General features: G+C 35.6%; 1 protein-coding gene across 1 annotated transcript; it reads left to right on the plus strand.

The window, feature by feature from the left end:
* Positions 1-250: 250 nt before the first annotated feature.
* Positions 251-20,144, plus strand: TTC13 (tetratricopeptide repeat domain 13; the record flags this gene model as incomplete). Its single annotated transcript, XM_010295535.1, has 13 exons — positions 251-425; positions 841-997; positions 1,979-2,109; positions 2,460-2,592; positions 3,104-3,196; positions 7,447-7,530; positions 8,997-9,081; positions 11,398-11,507; positions 12,888-13,023; positions 13,723-13,802; positions 14,970-15,048; positions 17,040-17,119; positions 20,006-20,144. Coding segments are annotated over 13 exons (1,467 nt in total), but the record flags the coding sequence as incomplete, so codon positions are not given.
* Between the last annotated feature and the right edge of the window lie 864 nt (positions 20,145-21,008).

The raw sequence follows: 21,008 nt of genomic DNA on the forward strand, positions 1-21,008 counted from the left end.
TGTCATTAGAGCAAACATGATCTATTTTCATAACAATTAAAGTGTCATCAGAGGCATATTTGCATATTTTTTCTTCGATTTGCTAGCAGTTTAAGTGCTCGGCATCATTTGAAAGAAAATTGTGATGGAAATGGATCTTAATAAACAGTAAATCTTTTCATGCAGGTCTTCTGACCAAACAGGTTAGTTTATCTGAAGATACTCATTCTCCCTCTTGGTTTATGGGTGCTTTGTTCCTTTAATCTCCTAGAGGTGTCTACAGCTAGAACCATACAATGAAGTGTGCCAGTACATGAAAGGTCTCAGCCATGTTGCAATGGGACAGTTTTACGAAGGCATAAAAGCTCAGACTAAAGTTATGTTAAATGATCCGCTACCGGGTCAGAAGGCCAGCCCAGAATATCTGAAAGTGAAATACCTCCGAGGTAAGATGGAATTGTGTTTTTTTTTAATTTTCTTAAGTCCTTTGAGAACCCTAAAAGTGCAAGCACACTTGTAGCTATGGGCATTTTAAAGAACCATTGTACATTCTCATGGACACTGGTGAGTATGTCTGTTTTTAAAAAAAGCACACTGATTCTTATACAGTTAAAAACTAGGACCATAAGTGAAATATACTTTCTGTACAATGGTAACGTGTTGTGATAGATAGTTGAAATAGACTTATTTCTGTCTTGGAAATTAGCTAATAGAAAAATTAAATTATCTAAGAGTAATGACTTATTAAAGTGATGTTGGATAACTGACAAACATATAATCTTGTTTTTGTTTTTATATAATTAATGTAATTTATGTGGGCTATTTATGCAAACAGTATTTAATTTTATTTCTTTCCTCCAGAGTATTCTAGATACTTGCATGCGCATTTGGATATCCCTCTTACAGAGTATAATATTGATCTAGATCTTCCTGGAAATTTCAAGGACCACTGGGCCAAAAATCTTCCTTTTCTTATAGAAAATTATGAAGAACAGCCAGGGTTACAGCCACATATAAAGTGAGTGATATTTTTCAAAGCCTACGCCAAATGTTTTTTTAAGTTTGACTTTTTAAAATGTTATTCCGAGGCATTATAACAGTGTAACACTTTAATACTGTGTGAAAGTGGAATTCCACTGGGTGTGTAAATGTCAAAATCATAGGGATTGTAGTTGGTTTAGCTCAAAAGAGGGAGAATGAAACTTAGAGTGATTTTTCTTCACTTCTGACTTCACAAAATCAATAATGTTTACATAATACCGTTTCATATCCTATGGCCTTACTAATTAACTATTCTATTTCTTTTTTCTTGCAGTTAGAATTAAGGAGTTGATAAGTTTGGGATGCTCAGTGTAGTGTTATGTAGCACCCTTATTACAGTTTCTTGTTGCGTGTTAAGTTTTTCTTTTGTTATAGGTGTAATTTCCTAGACACTTAATAGATTTTTAATGGAAGCTGGGTTTCAATGGGAAAAAAATTCTCCAGAGTAATTTAGATAACCAGTGTTTCAAGAGGAGGATGATTTCAGTCAACAAAGCAGGGGGTTTATTAGAGTAGGCTTCAAAAATACATAGTGAAGGGAAAGATAGCAATTTCTCCTGCTGTAAACTAGTTTCTAGATATATTTTCATGTATTTACTTTATCAGTGTAAAAAAATGCTGAGTTAAAAATCTATGGCTTTTGTGTATATGAAATGAAGAATCCACCTTTTTAGCACAAGACGTTCTTATAGAATTTAAGGGAGAAGTTACGGAATAAGGCTTCCGGTTTTTATACATATTTTCAGTAAAACTAGGATTTCATTTGAGATATTGAGTGTAACTGCCATGCACTGTGTATGTTCGGTGAGGTGGGAGGAGGAATGAGTGTTCTTTATGCTGCTTTTATGTATTTCTCACACAAATGGTATTGATTATGAGACAAACAAATCTGTGTTTTAAAACTTTCAGGGCTTTTGTTGCCAAGTTGTATCTGATGCATGTTTTTCTCTTCTGTAAGGGATGTGTTATTTCAAAACTTTGAAAGCTATAAGCCTGGTGTGCAAGAACTTGTATGTGTAGCTGATCATCTGGGTTCCATGATGCAGTATGAGACACCAGGATTTCTTCCAAATAAAAGAATACACAGAGGTATATTGAAAATGCTCTGTAAATTTAAGTGTGTGGGGAAAAAAAAAATCAGTGTGGTGATAATTTAATGCTATACCTTTGCTATCTGCAATTTAGTTTTATGCTCTCTTTCTTTCAAATCAGATAAAAAGTTCAAAATTAAAATAATCATTATGTCAGCAATTTCTTGACCTAATTGGGGACTGGAAGTTATGATCTCCCAGATGTTATTGATGTTGGCAATTCATTTCCTGTAAATACAACACTTTCCTGCTTAAGTTTTCCTATCTGTACAAAAACAAGTATTTGGCTCTAATTGGTTTTCTGTTTCTGTTGTTTTTTGTCCCCCTCTCCGCCTCCCACACTCCCAGCAATGGGACTGGCCACTCTAGAAGTAATGCAAGCAGTGCAGCGGACTTGGGCAAACTCAAAAGTTCGGATGAATGGGAAAACCAGACTGATGCAGTGGAGAGATATGTTTGATATTGCTGTGAAGTGGCGAAGGTAATGGTAAAACAAGAGAGAGAACAAGCCTTATGTTGGTTGTAATAACGATGCATGCTTCAGTTAACCAGAAGGCTGAAGTCACAGAGGAGAAAATGAACACTTGACTTGCTCCCATTCTGTAACTAGAAAGCATTCTGATAAAAGAGAAGGATGGTTTAAATATGAGGAGTGCACTTCTGAAAATACTCCATTTTTTTTCTGTTTTAGAAGAGGGAGAGAGTGGGGAATAGCACTTTCTGGTTGAGGCAAAGCTGTGAAGGACCATAGGATACATTGCAGCATAGGCTAACAGAAAAAGAACGGTTTCAAACTCCAGCAACAATAAAAAGCTTATGATTTGGGTTTTTTTCTTATGAAAACTGTACATGTGTTCCAATAAAAATGTTCTTTTTTGTGATCTCTGAATTCTGACTTTTGCCTAAAATTATTCTGTGTGTGAGCAAAGCTCAATTAAAAATATTACATGACATGAAATGTGTGCCAATATTAATGTCCTTTGTCTTTGTAGGATAGCTGACCCTGACCAGCCTGTGCTTTGGTTGGACCAAATGCCTGCCCGAAGCCTTAGCAGAGGTTTCAATAATCACATTAACTTAATCAGGTATGGGAGTTTTACCAAACAGCCTTCTCCCCCACACTAAGGAATTGTACCAAAACTTACCAGCTGTTCATGAAACAGCATATTACAGTTTTGAATGTATATGTGCTTATTGTTTTGCTTTAATATTTGTTTTATATTTTCAAATGGAACATTTGGGTTTTGTACACCTTAAATTTTTCCCTCATGACATTTCCTCTTTGTACAACTGAGTTATAGTAAGATCTAATTAGGATCCAGAAGATGCATATTTTTTACATGCTGTTTTTAATTCCCAAATTACCTTAAATGTAAAAATTAGATTAAGTTCATCACAGCTGTAGTTTTTGCAAATGCTGCTTCTCAAAGATAGTGGCAGCAGTAATGAAGCAATGCTGTTCTATTTGCTTTAATACCAATTTGCAATAAAGAGGAAAAACAGTTCTCTTCTGTTTTCAAAGCAGGCCAAAGTAAAGCAAAAATGAGAAAATAAGTAACCTGTGAAAGGTAACAGTTGCATTTTAAAAGACTCAACCACTGTTGTACGTTCCATCTTCTCCCATGCTGCAAGACTCAGTGTTGTAGTTATGACAGTGCTACCTCCCATGAAGTGGTAGAAGTGTGAGAGACTCAATGTGGCAACATCACTGTCAATCACAGGAGCAGAGTGGTTTTGTGTAAGTAAATATGTAGCCAGGTTTCACCTTATCCCCCCCCCCCCCCCCCCCCCCCCCCACTCCAGGAAGAATTGAATCTTTGATCTGTCATTCTGCTTTTATATCTATTTCTTTCTTTCTTTGAAAAGCTGTGTGGAAAAATGAGGGTAAGGGAAGCAAAGCCCCCTCAAGAATTATTTCAGGCAGAGAAAAATAGTGATATTCTAATGTTCACATACAGACCCTAATGAGAATTTGTCCATGCTCTTCCTTCCACTCTAGGGCATGGACCCTAAGCAGCCTCTGCTTTACTTTAGTGAGTGGTTACACTGTAGCGTTAAGCTGCAGTGCAGATCACTAGTTGCCTTGCAGGATGTGCTGCTTCTTGAATAGACTTAGGCGCAAGCTTCTGTCTTCCCACAAGCCAAGTGTTACGTTTGGGCTCCAAGCTCTGACCGTCTTTACAGCAGTAAATGTTGCTGCATTTCTCTCTTCTCACATGTATGATGCAGCAGAAACCACAACCATCTGTACTTTGAGACAAAGATGCATTCCATACTTCATCTGTTTCTTCCTGTTTTTTTTTTTTTTAAATGGGAGAGTAAAAGCTTGATTTCTAGGTGATTTGTGTTGGTAGTAGGGCATTCATGTAACAACACTTGATTACCATGCTGAAAATAGTATTGAACAATTAATCAGGGGAAATGGGTCCCTGTACAGGATCTCTGTCAGCAGCTCTGTTTTTCACTGGCCAAAGTACCGTATTTGTTTTCCTCTCATCAGAGAATGCTAGCAAAACACATGATTTACTGTTCCAGGTGTTTTGGTGATTTCATAGAAACCTGAAATAAGCTTCAGGAACATTCAGAATGGTAGGCCCACAGTGAATCTAATTCTAACCTTTTGGTTTTGGCTCAGCCTTGACTTTTGGGGATCTCATCAGCATTTTGGTCGTGCTTTTTTCAATAGCTAGGTAGTGGTTCTCTGAAAATTATTGATTTGACACTTTTTTTGGAAGGAGCAATAGATTTGAAGCAGCGTAAATACCACTGCCTTAGGAGTTTATCAGACTTTAGTACTGGATGGTGATTGCATCCTTTTTGATTCTGCAAACCTGTACTTGTTTGATCATTCTGCATCCCAAGTAATAACTGATTTCATTGGTCAGCTTTCCATAGTGATTTGCTTCTGCTTCTGGTTTCTCTCCCAGTGATTTCACATGAGATGAGGGAGGAAAAAATTAATCTATTAAGTGGTAATAGGGTTTTTAAAATTTATTTTATTTTACTTTTGAAGCATGTTCTAGTCCGTTATGATTTCTAAATGGAAGTTTACTCTTAATGGATTATACAGATCTGTATAGTTTCCTTCTTGCATTAGTCAACTGTAAAATGGCTGCTGATTGAAGATAGTAATAGGCTACAGAGCTAACACTTTTTTTGTTGATAACTGAGACCACTTTATGGTCTTTTGACTGTTTTTCAGGGAGACATACATTGCTTTATATTTGGCTTATGACTTGAAAGTTATTCTCCTAACTGTATGACTAAGGCTGAATTCTTTCTATAGCATGGGTACCTGAAAACCAGGTATAACAGTAAATTATTTAGGCTGACAAATGGCAGCCTTTCATGGTTATTAAATATACAAAGATATAAGCTGTTCAGTCAAATAAGAAGTGGAACAGTAGCAGTTGGGTGTTCTTAGACCCACATTTATCTTTGTAACAGATCTAGTCATGCTGAGTTCAAGCTGTGTCTAGGTTTTGTTTGGTCTAAAATGTACACCAGTAATTTCTGTGTGCAAAAATATTTGGTTTAGATATCTGTTAACATAACCTTCTTCTTTACTCAGGATTCTTTGCATTTAAAGGCCATTATTGTTCAGTGATTCCTATCAAATGGGTCTTGGCATGGAGACACTAGCATTCAGTGACTGCTGAATTAAAGATTCTTTTCCAGAGGTGCAAAATATTTGGAGACTGTCAGAAAACAAAACCTTTTTTTGTTTGTTTTTGAGACAATTTGGGGACCTTTTGTTAAAGGTGTATAAGAAACTTCTTGCACTTCACAGTGTTTGATAGGCTTCCAGATCTTAACATTCTCAAGATACAAGTATATTGGCTGTCACTACTTCTTCTTCATGGGTCTATAGGCAAGTGCAACTTTGGCTTATCTCCTTTCTGGCTTAAATGATCAAAGCTACCAAGTTTAATTTGAGGTAGAGAAAATGTTTTTGAAAGCTTAAGTTATTTTCATAGGCAAAACAAGTATTTGGGATCAGCTAAACATTAATGATATACCCAATATTCTTACCAAAAAAATGAAGATGCTCTCTGGAATGCTGCTACTTTTGAATTCTTGGTGGTAGTGTTTATCAAACAAGGAGGAGGAGTGGGAATAAACACAAATCATTTCTGACCACCCACCAAAAGTGTTTTCTTGGTACTACTGCTTCTAGATGGCCTTACAGGTTGATAGGTCTGGTTTGGATGTATTTTCCAAGATACCACTAAAGGAAAATCCAGTTCCTTATACTGACACACTTCTGCCTGTTGTACAGATATTTTTTTAGTACAGATGGAAAATGATGGGACGTACAACAAGGGCAAATTATGTATATAGATTTGTCTTCATCCTTCTGCTTTCCCTCCCTCCCTTTCCTATGTGCAGATATGTATACGTGTTCTAATTCTGTTCAGTTTTTAAAGACTGATTCTGTCATTATTCTCAGACTAGGCCTACTAAAGCATGAGACTGTAGAGTGAGAGATTAGACAGGGACTTAAGCTGCCAGAAATCGCTTAGAGTGGGGAAAAAAAGATAGGTGTACACACCTTCCTGTGATTGACAGTGGTTTTGCTTCCGCGGAGAGCAATAACATTTGCTTTATAAAATCTTGTTTTGTAGACTGGGAGAAGAGGAAGGACTCCTACAAATGCAATAATGGTATGTAATTTTTCCTCAGAGTGGTTACAATCCTAGCAGGTTTCTACCACATTTTTAATGTGTATTTTTTCCTTAGTATCCAAGGGAAAAAACAACACCTTTTTGATGTTTTTGTTTAACAGTTACTACTTGTAACTGTTAGGAGTTGAAGAAAAATTACTTCAATAAAGAGAGACGTAGGTGAATAAGGGGAAATATATGTGGACTGTCAGAGCAGATCAGCACATATATTGTCAACTATGCAAACTGGGGAGTGTTGGTTCTCAAAGTAAGTGAATGTGCAGATTGAGAATTCTCTCCTAGTTCTGCAATATCTACAAGTGTAAATAACTGTCTAAGAAAGATTATATCTGTGTACAAATTGATAATTACCATATAAATAAGATATACTGGACATGGGCACACTGAAAATGGGGAATTATGCCTGAAATGTAGTTTATCGGAGAACAGCACTAATGATACATGAGCTTTTGCAAGTTCAATATGGAATCTATATTCAAATGGCGGATGGCAATTCACCACTTCAGACAAACCTCTAGTTCTTTCCTTCAATTTACAAAGCATCTGTGGATAAAAATCTGTCAAATGTTAATGAGTAATATTTGTGTCTTAGCCCAGGAATGTTGGGTTGAAAAACCAAAACTTTGAAAAGACTTTTCTTTTCTTTGTAGGGGACAGGTCATTAATATGCGGTACCTGGAATATTTTGAGAAAATTCTTCATTTTATCAAAGACAGGATCCTTGTTTATCATGGGTAAATTAGTGATTTTTTTTTTTTTCTCTGCTTCGCTCTCCTGGTAATACTGATTTGAAATTTACATAATATTTCAGAAAGTCTAAGGGGTATTTTCTTAATTGTAGTAAGTTCTAGTTTTATTAGTATCTATAACTGTGTCCTATTTATCCTATTCATTGCCATGTAAAGAAACTTAAACTAATAGGAAAAAACATTGTGAATTACAGTATACCTAGAAACTAATAACGGTGTTGAATTTATATCCAAGTTTTGGCATGAGTGAGTATCAATTCTTCCTAAAAATATGATTTATTAAAGATATTTGGTTTCTTCCTGGTAGAATAGAGTACAGTTTCTCTGAATAGTGGTAGAAGTGAGGAAAAAAAAAAAAAAAGAAAAGATGATGTGGAAGGTATTTTTAGTTGAAACTGGTGTTTGACAAGTATTTTTAAAGGAGCGGAGAATCTTTACTACCTGTTACGTAGACGGGTTGGTAGACTTTGTCCTGGAACAGAAGACAGTTGTAGAATCTTGAACGAAAGAATGTGACTAAAGGTAATCTGAAAATTGATGTTGGCATCCATTTCAAACTTTGATCAGTTTTTTGAGTAAAATGTCTTCCCCACCTGTGGCTCATTTGTGGCAGTAGTGTTCTGATAATGTCAGAAATTAAGAAACTCTTCTAGCTTTAAACTCTCTAATTTTTCTTTGGCCTGGTAACTTCTATTAAATATTTGAGTTCTCTTTTTCAATCTTATTATGCTACTTAAATATAAAAAAATTAAAGTACAGAAAATGCTTATAACAGTTCAAAAAAAAATTTTAAGTTTTAGAAAATTTGTGGTAGTTGATGAAGATACGTAAACTCTGTAGTAACTGGGAAGTCTATCCTCTATAGGGAGAAAGTTCATTCAGAGTGAGCCAACAGCATGTGACCTTAAACAAGAGCAATTTGTGCTGTGATTTTAAATATAATTCTGTTCTTAAAATCTTGGGTGTACAGTAATTTGTAAATATTAGAGCACTAGTTCAATAGGTTTCTTCACAGTCCATCTGTGTCTGCATTTGAAGTATTTACATACCTTTGAGGCTACACAGATGCATGTATTCTGAGAATACTTCTAACATTAACTCTGTTATTCTTCCATCTTTCCTCATCAACAACCCCCTGCCCACACACACTCGTGCAAACACTGTTTAATGCTTTAGAGTGGCCAACAACAAATGAATAAGATAAACCTGAAGTTTGAAATTTGAAGTTTGAAGCTGAAAAGGATAAGCTGAGCTGATATAGGAGGAAATTATTTTTTGAAGAATAGGAGAGCATGGGGCCAAGTATGAAGGAACTAATTTTCAGAAAAGAAATAATTAAATAACTTTGAATAACTTATTCCACTATGGCTAAATAGGTTAAAGCTAGGTGGATTACCAGTAATGCTACATGTGTTCAAGCATTGTGATTCCATATTTAATTTTTTTTCCAGTGCTAATAATCCAAAAGGACTACTAGAGGTTCGAGAAGCTTTGGAAAAGGTACATAAAGTAGAAGATCTTCTTCCCATAATGAAGGTAAATTAAAGAAAAACTTGAAAATATGATAATAAAATATATTCTGAGGAACTGGATAACTCCTAGAATATAACCATTGTGTGTAAGCTTAAAATTAATAACTGGAAACACTAACTCAGGTTATTTCAAATCTGCATACGTAGGGTATCACCTTCCCTTTCATATATGCAGACATGTGATGTGTATTTGAAAGGCTTGGCCTACCTGAATTGGTGAAGAAATGATGGGAAAACAAAATTCTTTGAAGCCAGCCTTATCAAGCTGGAGGGTTTATGGGTCAGATCTGCCATAATGGGCTCATGGTATGCCTGTACAGTATGAAGGAAAAAATTTGTGCGTCTGAAAGATTAGGAATATGGAAGCTCTTTTTACCTTAGGTTCATTGGTACAGGTCAGTATGTGGTGGGGCTGGCAGGGGGAAATGGGGGAATGGTTGCCCATAGTGACTGATAGCTAATTTGAAATGAAATTTTGATTTATGTTCTTGTGCTTTGGAAGACTGTCAGAAAAAGAGTGGGGAAACCTGCAGGTTTTCTTCTTGCTGGTAGTAGTCTTCATAGAAAGGTACTGGATGTATGGCATGCAAAATGATTTATACTCTGACCTCAGCTCAAATAATAAGGCTTGAGCTGTGTTTAAGTAAAAGGTCTTCCCCCTCTCCCCTTACTTCCCCAAATTAATCTAGGAAGAGCAGTGTGTAAGTATTTGGGTTTGGGGAAACACTGTTACAAAGTATTTATTTTTAAATGATTGGACAGGATTTTATTTAAAATAGAATAAAATTTGGGGAAAAAACACTCATTCTAAATAGAGACAAACTCACTGCTTCCTAGTCGGGTGTGTCCACATTACAATTTCATATCTAAGCAAAGCTGACATTGCCATAGAACAGAGCGCTCTGAAGACTTACTGCTGCTACTACTGATAGACTGTCTGGGTTTGGATTTGTTCACGGTAATATTGCTCACTCCCTTGTGCACTGCAGATATCTTTACAGAAGCTACATGACTCTAGCACTAAATTTTTCTATGAGGTTTTTTTTTTAATATGTATTACTAATGTAAGTGTCTTCAAAGAACATACCATAATTTTGGAGGTCCTTTTTATATTACTGTATTGTTCTTGGCCTTGAAAGATGAAGCCAAGTAGAAGCCAGACAAAAACTTGTGATGAAGAGATAGTAGATGCTGGGGTGGACAGACAATTAGGTGTTCCCTAGTGACTCACAAATGTAAAAACAGGGCTCTGCAGAGCACATAATATGGCTACTGTTGAATTGTAGGCCAGAAAAAATGCTATTAGTGGAGTTAAAAATACAGGTTACTCCAAGATGATGAAAATATATAAATGTAGTGGACCATACATGACTTATCTCAAAATAAATGTCTCAACTGGCAGCAAATATGCTTCCTGGTTTGCATAACCTGTACATTTTGCTCTGGTTTGAATCTGCTGTATCCCATTCCCAATTGTATCTAAGTGGAATGCTGTTTCTCATTAGAGGCTTTTAGATTTGTTTCTTTAAAATAAATGCAGATTATCTTTAAACAAAACATGCTGGATCACAAGTTCTATCTTAAAATAAATAATTTCCCAAGTAATTAATTCAACACTATTGCATAATAGTCATTAATAGTGCCTGTATAAAATGAATGTCTGCTAATATCGATGTAGTTCGGTTATTTGGGTAGCTGAGGAATGTTGTATGTCAAAAGCTGGGCTGTTGGCTTTACTTAAATACAGTTTTGCCTGGTTTATATAACTCTTTAGCTACAGTATTACATTTACTTTAACGTAGCTTTGTAAAATTCTTAAACTTTGTGGTATTTTTCCTTCTAATGAGGATAAATATTAACAGTTAAGAAATTGTTGCTGTGAACTGTATTCTGGAATCCACACTCAGATTAATACAGCTACTTCGTAGGGTAAACATAAAACAGGCTTTCAAATTCCTGCATATGTAGGAATACATATTTGCATTTACCTTGTTACACCAAAAAGGTTACTGTCAACATGCAACTTGGGGAGAAAACTGTACAACCCAAACTGCTTTGTACAGTTGCTTTTCATAAACAGTGACACTTTATATTCGCTATATAGTTATAAAGTTGAATGTCAATATGCCTCATTCAATATTTATGATTTCCATTCAGTGGGAAATAAAGGATAAATGAAATGTAGTTGACAGGAATTCTTTGTCCTGTTCCCTCACTTTGTCCATTTTCACTTCTGCGCCATGTATTTTGAGTGTTTCAAAATGACAGCTAGGCAGTCTGTCTCTGTTCAATCTAATATTACATTTTTTTCTTTTGAAAGCAGTTTAACAGTAAAACAAGAGATGGATTTACTGTGAACACAAAAGTCCCCAGCCTCAAAGATCAAGGGAAAGAATATGATGGATTCACAATTACAATAACAGGAGATAAGTATGTTTGCTATTTTCAGGGTTTCTGGTACATTAAGTAATGATGAAGTGTTAGCAATTAATCTTCTCAAATGCCATTTCTACTTGCATAAAGTGAGGTTTGTTTTTCACTAGCGGCATTTTTGTAAATAGCTAAAAGATTTGTTCATTTGAGGACTTCTGATTCTTGTTGTGTTCCCTAACAAAGAGGGAATATGGATAACATTGATGGGGTAGGCCCAGTTGAGATGATTCTCTAAAATATAGCACAAAAGTGAAGAGAGACCTTGTTGTTCATCTGAGACTTTAAAATGCCTAAAGGGGAAAAAAATCTCAAAAATCTCAGTCTTTATCCATACCAAAATACATTTCTTGTTGTGGGACCTTGTCTGTTATGGTGACTGAAAAGTCCTGAATGGAAGGGAGATTTCTATGATCTAAGAATGGAAGAGGTTCTATTCTATTTGAATTTTTGGCCTTTTTTTAATGTTTATTTTTGAGATGTTTGCAGACCACCTATCTGCAAATGCCAATTTAGATAGCACCTGAATGTGTGAGGATACAATCAGGAAGCTTCGGGTCACTCCTTGGGTGAGATGGTAAATTTCTTACTTTATGGATACTGGCTCCTTGTCTCTCTGAAGAATGATCGTTAATCGGAAGCTTTGTCCTACTACTAACCAAAAAGTTTGCCTTATGGGATTTAAAATTCTATGCATTGGAAATTTTCCCAAAACTTGTTTGCTTCCAATGAGTGGCATGGAAACCAAACTTTTTTTCTAAAATGTTAACATATGTCTTGGTTTTTAATTTCACAATCTAAATCATATGCCTATGTACAGTGACAGAGCATTAAATATATGGCCTCACTGTTTTGGGGAAAATATTTTGGTGTCAGTAAAACGGTCTAACTTTTGTTCTGTACCAGTCAGTCTGTTTTGATCCATAGTTTGTAACTATGCTTTCACACCAAACCAATTCCATTTCGGTAGTCTAAAAGTTAACAAAACTAGACTTTACATTCTATACAAAAATCTCAAGCCCATGACAATATATTAAAATTTCATATTTCTTATTTTTCTTACCTATACTTTAAGTGAAACACTAATGCTTGTCAGGTATTCTTCAATGGAAATACTTCATCTGTGATTAGACAGCAATCTTTATGCATTCTTTCAAACTTAGAATGTGACAAAACATTTTTAATTCAGTGATGTATTTTTTTTTTAACTGAAAAGGGAGCAATGCACATAATCTCCTGATTGAGGAAAAATGATAGAAAAAAAAGTTGTGATGTGGTATTTAACTGTAATACATTTGTAACTTATCTTGGATATTAGATTATGCATCAAGTTCTATTAAAAAATTTCTTACCTCCTTTTCTGTTTGATCCACTTGATAGAGTGGGGAATATATTATTTTCAGTAGAAACTCAGACAACAGAAGAGAGAACACAGCTGTATCATGCAGAAATAGATGCGCTATATAAGGATCTAACAGCTAAAGGAAAAATTCTAATTCTGTCTGCAGAGCTAGGGGTAAGGCTGTTTTAATGGAAATGATGAATTCCTTGATAAAATTGTACTGTGTTTTTATACCTTCAGTTTAACAGTTACTTTTCTAATAATTTTTGACAGAGATTTTAAGCAAGCAGTCAATTGTATTACTTAAGCTCAGTTGTGACTAATACCACAAGAAGTTGCCATAATTCTATTTGTTACTTTAAAGTTTGCTATGTTCTGCTGCAGTAATAGAGTCCAGACAAGGCCTCAATATCACAGTTTGTTCCTTTTTTGTTTGTTTGTTTTCCACATGGGTTTGCATTCACTGTTTCATCATCTTTATAAGCATTGCTTAGGATTTGGCTCATGGTGGCTACCTATAAGATGACAAGTAACATGAATTCATGAGAAGCACTAGAATTGTGTTTGTGTTGATTTCTGTTGCAATGAGAATCTGACTACATTTGAGCTTCTGCTTTCCATTTTTCATCCTTTAACACAGTGTAGATGAACTGTCTCACCCAAATTTTAAAGATATAACAAAATAATTTGCTTAAACATCTGTTAATCAGACTTCAACTTCTCAGCTTGACATTTTTAACATTTGAAATGGTTCTTTAAAAAAAAAAAAAAAAATCACAGTACTGTAAGGCTTTCCAATATGTGTTCCTTTATAATGGTATTACCTGGCTATTAAATTATCTTTAATTCACTTTTTATTTTCCTCTTGCCTAGGAAGTAGATGCTGTTTGCAACTTGATCCTGTCATTAGTTTATTACTTCTATAATTTAATGCCACTTTCAAGAGGATCTAGGTTAGTGATTGTGTTTACTGTGTCTGTTATCTTGGATACACACTGTAAAGTGTCCATGTGTTGCTGTATCTTAATATATTTTTTTAATATTAAAAAAGCTAAAAAAGCTCTGGGTTGAGCTGTGTGTCCTGCAGTGTCTCATTTTGTGCTGCCATGACGATGGGTACCAACTTAGTACTGTTTTAAAACCTAGTTTGTAATTGTTGATGGTAACTATTCATAGCTGCTTGTATATTTAAAATTATGAGTGATCTGTATTTATAGACTTCAGCTCACAGATTGAAAAGTGTCATTTTTAAATTGTAATCTTTGGGTTCCTAATTCATATTAAGTTACACCACTGTAATTTCACTCAAGAAACTTTACCAAAACATGTATTTAAGATGAAATATACTTTGAGATAACTTATTTTAATAAAATACACTAAGATATTATTTTAGTAATTTATTGCGACTGTTAGGGCCACCAAATGAAACCCTAGAATAAAGTCCCAGGTCTCTTCAGCTGAAACTCTAGTTTAATACAAACCTGGCTACATCTAAAACTATTATGAATCTTGGTTCCACAAAGCACTTAAGATCTTTAAGCTTATTATTAAGCACAGTTCAGTAGAAAATTTAAAAATATCCTGAGAATTTCGTTTTATAATCAGACATTACCTTTATTTTACCAAATGTAAAAATTAACAGAAACTCTGAGTTTCACAATTAAAAAAACATACAATTAAATTAAAAAAAAAAAAAGTTAAGTAGCTGAACAGCATTACAGTGCCTCTAGCTCTGTTGCAGTAGAGTTCATAAACTCTTCTGGGCTACAGCTAAGCTTCTTGGGGACAGTAGTTTGCTTTGTCTTCAGCTCTGTGGAGTCTTAAGAACTCCTGAGTCTGAAATGATGATTCTGACTACTGTAGAAACAGTGCTGTTCAGTAGTTAAATTCCATAGGATCATAACTTCATTCCAGTGGTGTTGGAAAGTAGCAGTGCTTTCACTTTTTAAGTGTTTCATGCTTGGTTTTGCTTCTAAAATAAAGTAACTAGCACAGTAATTTTTACTAGTCTTCTGTGAAACAGTACTATATTCTATTTGTTTTGTAGTCTAAAATAGCATTATGGAAAGACTTTTACTGTATTTCGTTTGTTGGTTTTGATTTTTTTTTTTTTCTTTTAGTGTGATAGCTTATTCCGTGATCATGGGAGCACTAATGGCAAGTGGAAAAGAAGTATCAGGAAAAATCCCTAAAGGAAAGGCAAGTATCAAAATACACTGACTCATCCTTCATGGAGTAAGTAATACTTGTACATGTGAGGGAGGAGCTCGAAGAATGAACAGGAGTTGCACACTTGTTTACTGGAGATGGGTTAACTGCATATTATGGTGTCTTGCAGCCTGAGAGAGTTTTGAAACGTTCATTGCTGTTCTGACAGCAGGAGAGATTTAGAGATAGAATGTGCAATAATTCTGGTTAGTCAAATGTAGCAGTTTGTGTCCCACAGTAATTACATATTTGTAGCTGAAGCATTTCTAGTGTGCTGAGCTGCTCTTCACAGCTTTCTTTGAGAAGGGTTCTGAGCAAACTTGGGCAGATTTAGTGGTTCTTCTAACACACAGCAGAAACTTTCTCTTTGCTCTCAATGTATTCCAGAGCATTTAGAGCTTGGTAAGTAGAAATGTATTTGCAACTTCTCTTGCCTTCCCTTCTGTATTCTGCTTAATTTAAAATAAGTCCTAGTTTTAAGTGACTACATTTGAATATTATACCACCTTGCTCAATAAAGGGTTTCCCTTTCTTTATTCAACTATCGGTCTGTTAGCTGTGTTACCTTTTCAGCATGAAAGGAGTGAGAGCTCCTCTGTCTCTTTGGTGTATTGTCAAAAGAATCAGTGAAATTCCAGTGAGAATCAAAGTTGCTGAAGAAAATATCCTGCATGGGTAACTGAAGAAAGAGCAACTTTCCCTGTTGTTCTAGAAAGCCCTGAAAACAATTAAGTTTGTCCTTTCAGTACAATGAACTCCTAATAGCTTTTAAGAGCAAATTGCACTTGCTTAATAGCAAGAAAGCTTCCTTTTCGGTACAGCATTAAGCTGGTATCTTCATGGTTCTGTGGGATTTCAAGCTAAGGTAAAAGACTTATGTGGGTTTTCTTATGCATCTTCTTGGGACTTAATAGGGTAGTTCATTTTGCTGACTGATTTTTATGCAGGCAAGCAGAGTTTCAGGATTTCTAAAAAGCAGGATTTCTGACTTATGGGAAGATTTCGGGACATTTTTATATTTGAGGGCTCTTCCTGAAACAGAGGGCCTGAACTGGAACAAACCCATTTTTTAGAAAAATTTTCACCAGCTGGAAGAAATTGTTTTTCCCAGTTGAATGAAACAGGGATTTTTATAACTTTTTTTTTTTTTTTCCTCCAGATTCCTTAAAAGGGTATATCTGGTCCCAAGTTTATGACAGCATGCATTATCAGACTGCTGGGAAGACAAAGATGCCCAGTAGTCAAAAGTCCTGTTATTGCCTGGTAGGTCAGTCAGTAGCCACAAGCAGTGTAGCTTCTAGTATTGGTTGTGATGGGGTGTGTAAACCCACAGAGAGCTTCACTGCCTGGCATGCATGCTGACTTCCAAAGAGGTGATGAGGGACAAAGTAGTCTGGGGACAGACTAGTTAGTAAGTTTACTCTTGTCTTACCAGGAATGTAGTAGCATGCTTTCAGAACCTTTCCTTGAATTCAGCCAAAGTTCACTGAACCACAAACATGTCAGCTTAAATGTTTCAGTACTAGTGAACCAATGTTTTTGACTGAACATTGTTTTGCTGAAAACTTGCTTTCAGCTGTAGGTATGAAGTTGCACAGAGTTCTTTGCTATATGTAGTCAAACTTGTCTGAAAACCCACTGTGGAAAGAAATAATACAGAATGCCTGGGAAGTCCAATATAAATCTACCAATCATGTGATACAATATTTTGCAGAATGCGGTATGTTGAAATGAGAAATATCCACATTTTATTTGGACATTGTAATAAAGGGCTGAAGACAATCAGTATTTTCTGGCACTGACTCATTAGTATAAACATCTTAAGAGACAAAAAACCAAAATAACTGGATTTTGTCACAAAAGGAAGGGTATTTTTTTGAAGTTGAATTTATATGTTAAGCATATTTGTGAATTAACTTCCTGAAATTAGAGAACATAAAACTTCTCTAATTTCTTAAGATCTTACCTTGTTGCGTTTTCAGCTGGTTGATTTTGAAGCAATGACAGCACCAGGGTCTGAAGCTTTTAGCAAAATAGCAAGAAGTTGGATGAATCTAAAAAGGTAAATCTTTTTGTTTAGGTGGGGGGTGGGGAAATAAAATATGGAAAACTTTGTATGTAAAATCTAAACCTATACTAAAAACATGTTACTTCGAAATTATGAGTTTAGTAAATGATTCAGTGTATTTTTTAACACCATTTAGGAATTGATAAGACAAGATTTGAATTTACACACACAGTAGTTTATTTCTAGTCTAAAAGAGTAGTTAGTCTAGACATTCAGTTATGTGAGTGTTATTCTCTGAGAAAATTATTTGGGTTAATATTTTCTTCATTTTGTCCAGTGGTCAAATTTGCCTTTTTATTATTAATTTTTTATCATTAGTAAATCTGGTGATTGAATGAACAAAGCAGGGGAAAATTTTAACTTTTTTCATTTTTAAGGATCTCTTCAGACTATATATCAAAAGTAAGTTCCTTATTCTTTAGTGCTATTTTAATTTAGAGAATTAAGTATTTTCAAAGTACATGGAAGTTTTGAATACACAGAATTATGTTACTTAGTATAACTGCATGACTTTTGTATAGTGCTTTAAAATTTTGATTTTTCACATGAATTGATTTTTTTGAATACTCAACACAATAATTCCTTGTCAATATTATGAATCTGGTTCATTTTATTTGTCCCCTAGTGGTTATTCCCCATACAAAATCTAAAAATTGGGCCAGAGACAAAACCAGTTTTAGGATCCTTCAAGTCAGGGTCAAGACACTTAAAGGGTGCTGAGAGAACTGGTAGATGTCCTTACAAGGCCATCTATAATCTCTGAGAAGTTGTGCACATCAGAGGACATTCTTGGTGACTGCAGGAAAGGAATTCTTGCATCCATCTTCAAGAAGGCCAGAAGGATGACCCAGGGGAAACTATTGGCTGGTCAGCCTCACTTTGGTCTCTGGGAAAGTCATGAAGTGGGTTGTCTAGGAAAGCATTTCAGAGTATATGAAGGAGAAGGTGACTGCGGACAGTCAACATGGGTTTCCCAAACGTTGTGTGACCCTATGTGATAGCTTTCTGTGATAAAAGCGACTAGATTTGGGGATCAGAAGAGAGCAACTGATGTTTATTTTTACTTCAGCAAGGACTCCCACAATACTGTCATACCATGATAGCACATTCTTGTCTGGACGAATGGACAGCTAGATGGTTAAAAAACTGTTTCGATAGTTGGTTTAGGGGGTACTCGGCACTTTAGACCACACGTAGAATACGGCATCCAGTTTGGGGGCAGCTGCAGTAAAGACTATGATAAACTGGAGCAAATTTAGTAGAGAGCCACCAAGATGGTCAGGGGGCTGGAGCATATACCTTAACAGGAGTGAACTCGGCTTGTTCAGCCTGGAAAGGAGGCAGCTGTGACCCAACAGCATACCTGTATTGAGAAAATGGAGCTAGGCAGTGCCTGGTGGGAGGACAAAAGGCAACATGCATGAGTTGAAACGAGGTTCAGACTGAGCACAGTCGTCTTCAGGGTAGTCAAGCAGCAGACCAGGCTGCCCAGAGAGGCTGTGCAGTCTTTGTCCCTGGAGATTTTCAAGACCTGACAGGATAAAGCCCTGACACCTGGGTCTGACTTTACAGTTCACCTTGCTTTAAGCAGGATGTTAGATCACAGACCTGTCCTGGTTTTGACTGGGATAGGGTTAATTTTCTTTAGCTGGTGTAGTGCTGTGTTTCAGGTTTAGGATGAGAATAATGTTGATAACACACTGATGTTTTAGTTGTTGCTAAGCGGTGTTTATGCTAAGTCAAGGACTTTTTGGCTTCTCATACTGCCCTGCCAGTGAGGAGGCTGAGGTCTGGTCCAACCTGAGTTATTCAGGGTGCCTGAGGAACTCTGCAGCTGCTTTTAGTGCCAAAGATCTCATACTGATTAGTGTTGTTTAACTTCATTTTTGGTGGTTCTAAGCCTGGTGAATTTCACTAGACTAGAAAATCTATTAAGACGACTCAAGGGCATCTTTGTAAGACTCAGGCTAAAAATCTTTATGTAAATGCAGTCAAATTCAGCATTTGTGAGTGACATTTTTAAACTACAGTGTAGCAAGCTGCAGTTTTTATTAAAAGTCGACTGCACAAATATTGTGACTTGGTTGTCTTGTAAAATATTTATGGTTCCCACATTTTTTACTGTAAATCTCACGATTTATATACTCAACTTCCTTCTTAATAATCTGTTATTTTTTTCTTTTTTTTTTTTTTTTTAAGACATATCTTTACCAATGGGAAACTTCTTTCTTGGGAGCGAAGTCAGCTTAAGCCACTTCAACCCCACCTCTGTGTTTCTGACTCTCTCAGTTGTACTGTTGAAATTTGGGAGAATCCATAGCAAACCAGATCCAGGAAGTGATTTGTGTTAAAAATAACCTTGTCAAAACCAATATTTTTTTTTTAACTGAGATCATTTTATAGCATAGTCCCACCAATAGTATTGCTGGCTCAAATGAGAGATGTATAATGGGTGAGAAGTGAGCCAGAATCAGAAAATTATAAAGTTGGCCTTGATGCTGAGAAAAATACCTGTATAACCACAGCCCAAAGGGCTTGAAGTAGTAATATGAAGGCAATTGCCCTGAGTGGCTAATTTGTCTGTAGTAGAAGAATAATAGGAGGTAAGGTAAGTAAGGATTGAAGACTAAAAGCAATAAAATTTTGCTTTAACTCCTGCCACTTGGGAAGGCTCTTTTATATAGTCATTATTTTCATTCTGTAGAGTGAGTAAGGAGTCGTGAGAAGCAAGAGCTGGTTGTGGGCAACAGATTCTTGACTTCAAGTCCTAAATTTGTTGGAGAAGAGGATGAAGAGAAGTATAAGCTAATGTGTTAACTTCCAGGTAAATCGTAAAACTCAGCAAAAGATAAATAATTTTCTTTTTTTCTCCTTTTTCAGTATTTCACCTTCTTACAAGAGCCTACCATCAGTATCAGAGACTTTTCCAACCCTGAGAACGATGATTGAAGTACTAAATACAGATTCATCTCATTGTCTAAAAAAAACTATAGTTGTTGTATAATTTATACAAATAAAAGGCTAAGAGGTACTGCTTCATAAATTATTTTGAAGGGGAAATTATGGCCAAAATGGTTTGGTTTTGTTTTTAATAGAGTAAACTTACTTGACTAGTTATCACTAGAATAAAAGGAATCTTTTCGTGACCAATAATATTAAAAAGGAAAAAAAGTAGAACAGCTGATTTCTTGTATTGAGACATACTCTAACAGGAAATACAGTTGTTCAGAGGCCAAACCAAAGAGCAATAAGAAACTTCTATCACAATTATGATCTGAACATATTGCAGGTGAAATTTTATTTAAAAAAACTAAACAAACAAAAAATACCCCAACCAAACAAAGAAAGAGAGAAAAGTAATCTGTGTTGGAAATATCACTATACTACTTCCCATTTGTGTTTTGGTTTTTTGTTTTTTTTTTCCAAAGCCTCTGTCTTCTATGTGGAAAACTTCATGAGCTGTACATTGTGTGAGTAATTGGTAAATACACAGGCATTTCATGCAGTGCAATCCAGTGAAGGAACAGATGTCAGCTTAAAAGAATGGGTTTCAGGAAAACATTTAGAAACAAAAACAAACAAATGGCATATTTGGAGTTAGGCTCTTGGTAAGCAAAGTCAGAAACACAGCAACTGTACATCAGTCTCACTTTCCACCTACCCCTTGGTGGTGGTGGCTGGTAAAAGATATCAGCGGATTGACACTATATTGGGAGAGCTAGCTAGGACTCCTTGAGTTATTTTTGTTGGAAGAGCCTGGCAGCATTCTGGAAAGGCGGGATTCTTGTCAGGCAGGGCTAATTCAGTTCAAACAACATGGACAGTACCATGAACCAACTTCTGATTGTAATAGTGATGATATTATTTCTGGTGAGTCCCAACT

This window comes from Phaethon lepturus, unplaced genomic scaffold, assembly GCF_000687285.1.
Source record: "Phaethon lepturus isolate BGI_N335 unplaced genomic scaffold, ASM68728v1 scaffold52449, whole genome shotgun sequence".
NCBI lineage: Eukaryota > Metazoa > Chordata > Aves > Phaethontiformes > Phaethontidae > Phaethon > Phaethon lepturus.